The following is a 9,690-nucleotide window of genomic DNA, read 5'->3' on the forward strand; positions in this document are numbered from 1 at the left end:
CAATCTTGCATCTCTGAAATGAAATCACCTTTATTATGGCACATGACCTATTTAAGGTATTTTTAAATTTGATTTGCAATTATTTTATGGAGAATTTTTGAGTGTATTTTCATCAAGGAAATTGGTCTACTAATTTTTCACTGTTGTGTCCTTATCCAGGTTTGGTATGGTAATAATATTGGCTTCATAGAATGAGTTTGGTATCATTCTTTCTCTTTTCCGTAGTATAATCTGAAGAACATTGTTGTTGATTCTTTTAATTCCTTAAAAAATTCATCAATGATTCCATCCAGTTCTGAGCTTTTCTTTCTTGGAAGACTATTACTGCTTTAATCATACTCTGACCAATAGGTCTGTGCAAGTGTATTATATGCTCTTTGTTTGATTTTGGTAGGTTATATCTGTCTACATTTTATCTATTTTCTCTATCTTGTACAGTATATTAATAAGTTCTTAAAATATTACCTAAGGATCCTCTGAATATTGTTTTAATACCACCTTTTAAATGTCTAATTTTATTAATTTTCACTTTCTGCCTCTTTCTTTTGGTTAGTTTGGCTAAGGATTTGTCAATCTTCTTGATGTTTTTAAAGAGCCAACTCTATGTTTTATTGATTCTATATATAGTTCTTATTCTTCATTTCACTAATTTATGCTATGAGTTTAATTATTTATTTTGAACTTTACTTTGGGTTTGGTTTATTTAAATTTTTCTAAGAACTTAATATGTACCATTAGGCCAATTATTTGAAATCTCTCTGACTTTTAAAAATTTTTTTATTATTCACTTATTAACATGTGTATACATTGTTTGGGCCATCCCCCACCCTCTTCTCCCCTCCCCTCCATGTAGGCACTCATAGTTGTAAACTTTCCTCTTAATAGTGCTTTTGCAGTGTTGGAAATGTTCTGCTAAGTTATGTTTTCATTTTGATTCAAGTAGTTTTTTATAATCCCCACTTCTTTGAAGACCCACTAATCATTGAAAAATACGTTGTTCAGTTTCCATGTGTTTGGAAGATTTTCATAGTTTATTCAACTGTTTATTTCTAGTTTTACCCCATTGTGGTCTGAAAAAATACAGGGATTTCTTGCATTGTGTCACAAAATATCATCTATTTTGGAGAAAGTTCCATGTGCTGCTAAGAAGAATGTGTGTTCTGTAGCTGTTGGGTAGAATATTACATAAATTCTGTTAAGTTCTTTAGACATATAGTGTCCTTAATTTTCAAGTTTCTTTTTTGATTTTTTTTGTCTGGATGACTTATCTATTGATGATTGTATGGTACTGAATTCACCCAAAATTTTTTGGAGTCTATCTGTTCTTTTGTGTCCAGTAGTGTTTTCTTTATGAAACTGGATGTGTTAACATTTGGGGTTCATAGATTTATAATTATTATATCTTCATGATGGGTTATTCTTTTAATCAATATGAAGTGACCTTCATTGTCTCTTCTCACTCTTTTGATTTGAAATCTGTTTTTGTAGGGAGGAGTACAGTTTTGGTTCTTTATAAAGATTATCCTTTTCTACTCTTTTGTGTTAAGCCTGTGTTTATCTTTGTCAGTGTGGTGAATTTATTGTAGCTAACAAATGGTTGAGTCTTGTATTAAATTTTATCTGCCATTCTCTGTTTTGATTGCAGAATTGAGATCATTACCATTCATAGTTTTTATTGAAAGGAATGTAGTAATTCCTGTCATTCTGTTGTTTTTGTAATGTTTGAGTCTTCCTAATCTTTATTTGCTTACCTACTCATCTGATCATATTTACAGTAGTGAAATATGGAGAAATCAAATGATCATAGGATTTGCATACAGAAGTCTCATTTCCAACTGTCAGCAAGCAAATGGAGCTGGGAGTTAGCTCTGGGAGGTCAGTTTTAGTGTTTTAGAATACATGAAGCCTTCCACCACCGAGCCTGGTACAGTGGATTTGAAAAAAATGGTGATTTGGATGTTATAGGCGCAGAGCTATTATTACTACCTGGCAGCTACACAGGTAGCCAAGAGAAGCTCTTTGAGATTGGTCTCAATGCCTTCAGATATGTCCTGGCAGTGACCATGTCACCAGTCCGTAGAAGTGGAAATTGCAAGATTCATACAATACTTGGGCAAAGAGCTCTCAGTTCCATCGGGTAGCAAACACACATACAGCCTTGAGTCAACTCCCAGAAGCTGGGTAGTCTGACAGCCACTGATTTAGTGCTCTGTTTCTGCAATGATCCTCAGCTGATGGGAATCCTCATCAAGGAGGATGGGTCTACCAATCACTTACCCTTCACTACCTGAGGTCTTCATTGATTAAGCTCCTGAGTATGTCCATGACCCTCTCTCTTCATGACCACCTCTTGTGGTGTTCTCTCACCCACATTCTATGCATCCCAAGACTCCCTGAGCCATGATTGCTCTTTGATTTCAAGTCCCCAGATTAGCTCAGTTTCAAGCAATAGACCACTCTCAAGATGGGAGTTCATTATAGCTTCCTAAGATATGAGGAGTAACAAAGTATCTTTTTTCTCCAGTGCTAGGTTGTTATACAGGAGCAGTCACTGTCACACCAAAATCCTGTTTTGGGTTTAAGGCTAGCAAAAAGTATAGGCTTAACCTTCAGAAAGAATTGTAAGTCTACCACCAGACTGATTTATGTTATTTTTGCATCTTCAGCTTCCCCTCATCTTAAGAAACTTGAATTAAAGTTGAAGACTCTTTTCTACTTTTCTCTGTCACATTTCTGTTTCTCTGTGCTTTTCATCTGTCCTGTCACCTCTGCATGATTCCAATGTTCTTTTCTCTCTTAAGAATATTTTTCCCATTTGTTATCCTGACTCTTATCATTCACAGAGTAAAATAGAGGAAGCTCCTAATTTGTCATGATATACCACCTCTTCTTTTTCCACTTTCTTAAGGTAATATGTTAAATCATTGATTTTTAGACCTTTCCAATATAGGCCATTAGGGTATATAATCCCCCTTAATACCTGGTTTGTATCCAACAAGTTTAAATAACCTAGAATTCAATCAATTAATGCTTTCTGATATTCATTTTCTTCTTTCCCAATGATTTATTTAAATGTCTATTGCCCAATATCCAAGTATTTAGTATTTCCCTAGTTATTATATTAGTGATTTCTCATTTAATTACATTGTGAGCAGAGAATGAATCTGTTTAATGCCAATCCTTAAAAATTTACTGAGGATTGTTTATGACCCATAATGTGAATAATCTAATAAAGACCTATCTGTACTTGTGAAAAAAATCGCTGTTTTTCATAAAGTGTTCTATAACTATCAAAATATTATTTCTGTTATTGTTTTGTGCTCTGTCCTGATTGCACTTGGTCTAAAACTTGTGAATATAGAAATTTTCAATGAAAATCCAAGTCTCCCATCACTAAGCTAAGCATACACTCCATACCAAAATTTGTTCATTTCCATTCCCAAGATATTAAAGAATTGGGTATTTTTTCTTTGTCATTCATATTTTTCTCTTTTGTTCACATTCTGCATGCATTTTCTTGTTATTTATTTTACTAAATTTTAGCATCATTTTATATTCAATATATTCTTTTATTGCAAGTATTTCCTTCTGATTTTTTGCTTACTTTTTCTTTTGATATTATCAAGCAGACATTATATACATATTGTCTTGTACTTGGAAAATGGCAATTTTTAAGTAAAGATGTTTATATCCCAATGTGTATCTGTGAGTGAGGGATGATTGAGTGTAAGAGACATAAACAAAGGCTTCTGTTGTATCACTTCAAGAAAATAAAATAGGTAATAGTGAAAAGAGCAAAAAGAAAAGACCGAATTGTTTAGTCAGATCAAATGGAGATCTCTGATGATGTTTGAGTTCAGAGTTGAGTGATGGAAAGAAGAAACTGTAGAAGGTCTTGTAAAAACTGATTTTCAAATAGATTGAGTAGTAAGTGCTCAGGCCTAAAATGACAAATGCATAAGACAATAACATGCAACAGATGGATCAGTGTAATTGTAGCTTAGTGAGTTAGGAGAAAAGTGGTGGATGTTGACATCAGTGAGGTGGAAAAGAAGCAGGTGCTTAAGGTTCTAGTTAGCCAATAAATAATTAGGGCTTCTCTCAGTGAATTGGTCAAATATTGGATATTTCATATAGTTTCGGTTAAGAGTGTTCATTTTGTTCTAACTGCAGAGGATTTCTCGAGAAGCTGTTAAGGAAAAAGAGTATACTTATTGTCCTTTATCTGGCTGATTTGAAGAAAATAAGCTTGTTACTATAATGATACGCTACCTTACACTAAGAATATAGATTAGAAAGTATAATAAAAGTCAAACTAACGGAAACACTCATATTTAGCATGTGTTACATGACAGGAGGTGAGAAATAAAAGCTGAGAGCAAGTAGTAAGCCTAAGAAATAGACAGAAAGTCAAGTGCTATTTGTAAAACTCCAGAATATTCCAAGGGAAGTAAATCATAAAATGTGGTAAAAGATTCATTGAATGTAGTAATTAGAAAAGACTATCAGGTATTCATTCAAGTGGTAATACTGAAATGGTTTATGTATATACAAATGGCAGCTCCAGGCTGGGACTATAGATTTAAGGAAACATAAGTGTATTAGTGATAGTCAAGTTATGAGTCTAAATTACATAACACAGTAATATTTCAGTATGTAGAGTTCTACTAGAGGAGGTGGATTTAGGAAAGGAAATTGAGTCAGACTGGTAATTAAGGTGAAGTTAATAGAAATAGAAAATTACTCAGGATTTAAAAAGAATATAGTACTTACGACTTCAATAGGAATGAACCTCAAAGGCAAACAATTGAGATATAAATGACTCTGTATAGTGTATGATACTACTTTTATGAAATTTCCAGGTCAGAGAACTTGAGAAAAAACAATGTGCTTTCCTGGATGTAATTGTAGATATGCAAATGAACATGCAGGATCTTTTTGGGGTAATGGAAATATTTTGAAGCTGAATTATAATGGATGTCCAGCACACTAAATTTGCTAAAAATAATTGATTATACACATAAAGTATGAATTTCTAAGTTATTTTTCAATAAAGCTTTCAAGGAAAACAGCAAACCCTGGCAAATATAGTATCCTTAGAAACTAGAAAATCACATTTTTTTCTAAAAGTAATTTTCAGACAGCTCTGTCATATGTTGCTAATGGACAAAAAGTAATGATTCTGGATTTGGAAAAATAAGTTTTGTTTATGACCATGATATGAATCATTAAAGGATAACTTTCCCCTAGCAAAAATGGTGGTTGTTTCCTCACAGTCCTTACAATGTAAGTCCTATCTTATGCTCAAATAAAAGTAGAATAAATGAATCTTTTCACATTTTGTTACATTGTATGAATATAAGGATATTTTTATTATCTTGACTTAATAGATTAATTTGGGAAGTAATTACATCTTTAAAGTGCTTATTATTTCCATGCAGTAACATGCAGAAAGGCTACAAGAGTGATTTTCTGGCTACGGACAATTTATCTGCAACAAATCTGGATTGTACCTACAATCAACAATGACTTACAAAGAAAATTTTATTGCACAGCAGAGTAGGTATATAAAAAAAGAAAACTATGTTACCAGTTTAAATACAGAAGAGAAGCTTGATATGACAAAGTATGAAGATACTTTCACTCAATACCTAGAGAAAACCAACTGGTTGATCAATCCCAAGGAATCTTCAGTGTCCTCAAGCAATGATATTCACCATGCCAAGAACCCAGTCATTAACCAAACCTTTTATGTTCCACTGGAGGAGAAACACTATTTGATTTATTTTGGTGAAGATAGACAAGCAAAATTCAATTTAGATATCATGGAAAGAACTGGTGCCCAACTTAAATTAACTTTTGCTAAAGACCAACGCTTATATATAACAGTCTCTGGAAATCCAGAAACTGTCATAAAAGCTCAGAAGGAAATTTTCACATGGTGTCAAGAAAGAGCTTTAACTACAATTCTCATTCACAAAGAAGATCATTGTCTTGTTACTGGCAAGAATGGAAATAAATTACAAGTCTTGGAAAAAAATGCTACAATGAACACTCAGATCTTATGTCCATATAACCAGAGTAACTGCACCAATAATGTTGACATAAACCAGGCTATTAATAAATTTCCTCATGGAGTCTTACCTTTATCTTCAGAACAAGACAAAGTTTTTCTAAAGAGATTAGATGTGAAGAAAGCATTTCAACACTTGGCTTCTGGGCCACATAGTAATACTGTGGAAGATACTTTACAGGAAAGAGATACACACACCTGCATGTCATCATCTAGTGCCAGTGAGATAGAAACAGTTTTTAATGGCAGAAAGCCGCAAGTAGATCAACCAAGATGTTGTGTAAAGAGGATGTTCAAGAACACCAAAAAGAAATCTAAGATTGAAGATGTAACAATGAAATTACAGCACAATTGTACTATAGGTCCCAAAAGCAATTGTGTGCAGGAGATCCTAGAATGGACTGGAGTTTCTATAGAGATTTCACCCTTAGAAAGTGTATCAGATTCCGTTACATTTGAAGATGAGCCTGGAAGTTCAGGGGAGGTATTTACTGGAACTTATTGGAGAGCCAAGAGTTACATTGTTTCTAACATCTCATCCCCCTCTTGGCTTCACAGGTTTATTATTGGTAGGAGAGGTCAAAATATATCTAAAATAACTCAGAACAGGCCAAAGATTCATATAGAGTTTACTGATGAAGATAAAATTGTCCTAAAAGGACCAACGGAGGGAGTGAATTATGCTCAGGAACAAATTGAGAGCATGGTCAAAGATCTAATCAGCAGAATGGATTATGTAGAGCTCAATATTGATTGTAAATTTCATGGGTACCTGGTAAGGAAGAGTGGTGCTATCATAAACAGTATTAAGGAAAGGAACAATGTTTCTGTATTAATTTTTCCTGAGAATGAAAAGAATAACTTAATCCGAATAGAGGGGGAACCTCAGGGTGTCCAGCAGGCCAAGAAAGAACTTCTTGAACTTGCAGCTAATGCAGAACATGACAACACCAAGGACTTAGTCATTGAGCAAAGATCCCACCGTATAATTATTGGGCAGAAAGGTGAGCAGATCCGTGACATCCGTAACAAATTCCCAAATGTTATGATTAATCTTCCAGACCCAGCAGAGAAAAGTGATATTATCCAACTTAGAGGGCCGAAACATGAATTAGAAAAGTGCACAGAGTATTTGGAGAATTTGTTGACAAATATTGTAGAAAATAACTATTCTATAACTATTCCCATCTTCAAAAAACTTCACAAAAGTATCATTGGAAAAGGAGGTTCAAATATCAAAAAAATTTGTGCAGCAACCAACACTAAAATTAATTTTCCATTAGCTAGTAGCAAGTCAGAGAGTGTTGTCATTATTGGAAAACCAGAAAACTGTGAATTAGCTCGTGACTGGATCTTATCAATTCAGAAAGAAATAGCTAATATTTCAGAAGTGGAAATTTCTATTCCTTCTAATGTACACAAATCCCTTATTGATCCCAAAGACAGTTTAATCAGTGCAATCATGGAAGAGTGTGGAAAGATTCATATTCATTTTCCAAGAAGAAACTCAGATCTTCAAAGAGTTATTATTAGAGGCCCTGGTGAAAGTGTTGAAAAAGCCAAGCAAAAGCTGTTGCAACTAACAGAAGAAAAGCAAACCAAGAGTTATTCTGTGGGTCTCCATGTCAAATCACAATATCATCAATTCCTTGTGAGTAAAAATGGTGGCAATATTCCCAAAGTCTGTGATAAGACTGGAGCATGTGTCATTTTTCCTACCAGTAAGGACAAGGATCAAGATTTGGTAACTATCATAGGGACAGAAGAGGCAGTTAAAGCTGCACAAATGGAACTAGAGTCTTTAATTGAATCCCTAGGTAATGTTGTAGAGGATGACATGCTAATAAATCCTAGGTACCATCAATACTTTATCATGAGAAGAGGCCAGGTTTTACAAGAAATTGCTAAGGAGTATGGTGATGTGATTATTAGCTTCCCATATTCCGGAAAACAGAGCAGAAAAGTCATGATAAAAGGAGCAAAACCTTGTGTACTGGCAGCCAAGAAACATATTCAGGAAATTATTGAGGACTTGGATTTCCAAACTACAACACAATGTGTTATTCCCCAGAAGTTCCATCATTTTATTATGGGCCCTATGTGTTCCCGGATTCAACAAATTTCTAGAGATTATAATGTTAAAATCAAATTCCCAGACAAAGGGTATCCAGCCATTCAAGAAGATCCAGTTGTTCATGAAAGTCGGGGAAAAGAGGGACAAAAAAAACATTGAAAAACCTGTTTCTATTTTGACAAGAAAATGTGACACCATAGTTATCTCAGGCAGAAAGGAAAAGTGTAAGGCAGCCATGGAAGTTCTTGAATCACTAATTCCTATTACTGTTGAAATACATGTGCCAATTGACCTACATCGTTACATTATTGGTCAGAGAGGATGTGGAATACGCAAGATAATAGATGAATTTGATGTTAATATACAGGTGTCAAAACCTGATCTAAAGTCTGATATTATTTACATTACCGGTCTTGCTGAAAATGTGGAAAAAGCCAAGACTAGATTACAAGAACGAGTCAAGGCTTTACAAATTGAAATAGAAGATAGGGCATTAAGAAAATTTAAATTAATGTTAACTGTAGATCCCAAATATCATTCCAAGATTATTGGTCATAAAGGCTTACTTATTGCTCAGATCTGCACAGAGTATGATGTTGCTGTTCATTTCCCAGTTAAAGAAACTGATGAAAGGCAAGACCAAATCACAATCACTGGCTATAAAAGCAACACTCGCTGCACGAGATGAAATAATGAGAATGGTAAATAAGCTTGAAAAAACAGTTAGCAAGCAAATCTCACTAAACTATCATGTTCATGGCCATATTATTGGATCCCATGGGAAAACAATTCATAAAATCATGAATCAATTCCAAGTAGATATCAAATTTCCTCCTAAAGGATCTTCTAATCTGAGCATCACTGTGACAGGACTCCCCAATAAAGTAACTAATGCAATCGATCATATCTTCAAACTTGAGAAATATTACCTGTCTGCTATCATAAAGCATGAATCTCATTAGTAGCATATTAAAAGTGTCTCTTTGTAATATACCCATGGCTTCACCTAAGAGACTCGCAATAATAGATGTTCCATATATTGAACAACCATCCCAAATCCCCTAGATTTGAATAATTCTGAAGACTTTCTCTGATAGAAACATCAGATGTCTTATGAGACTTGCCTTTGGAGAAAGCAATGATGATTAAAAAAATAAACAGAAATTGTTCCAGCTTGCTTACATGAAAAAGATGTCAAAATTATTCCTAAAATGATATAGCTACTGAATCATGCACAACTCTTACCCTTTTGCAATCAGTACACTGCACTTTAGATCATACAAAATATATTATAGTGAAAATAAGTACATAATCTTGAAATAATTGCCAATTTAGTTCTAATTTGCACTCAGGACATTCGATGCCACATTCTTACTAAATTTCATAGTCAATTCAGCATGTCATTATTCACTTAATTTTCATTATGAAAACTCAACCACTGCAGCAAGGAAATGACATCTGTGTTACTACCCCACAACATAAATCTCCTTTACTTCATAAAAACACAAACTGTGCTCTTTTGGCTTCTTTATCATGGCTTATT

General features: G+C 34.0%; 1 protein-coding gene across 1 annotated transcript; it reads left to right on the forward strand.

The window, feature by feature from the left end:
* Positions 1 to 5,525: 5,525 nt before the first annotated feature.
* LOC109675566 (vigilin-like) lies at positions 5,526 to 9,109 on the forward strand. Its single transcript, XM_074062249.1, is given in 3 exon segments — positions 5,526 to 8,276; positions 8,278 to 8,819; positions 8,821 to 9,109. Coding segments are annotated over 3 exon segments (3,582 nt in total).
* Positions 9,110 to 9,690: the final 581 nt, after the last annotated feature.

This window comes from Castor canadensis, chromosome X (assembly GCF_047511655.1).
Source record: "Castor canadensis chromosome X, mCasCan1.hap1v2, whole genome shotgun sequence".
Lineage (NCBI taxonomy): Eukaryota > Metazoa > Chordata > Mammalia > Rodentia > Castoridae > Castor > Castor canadensis.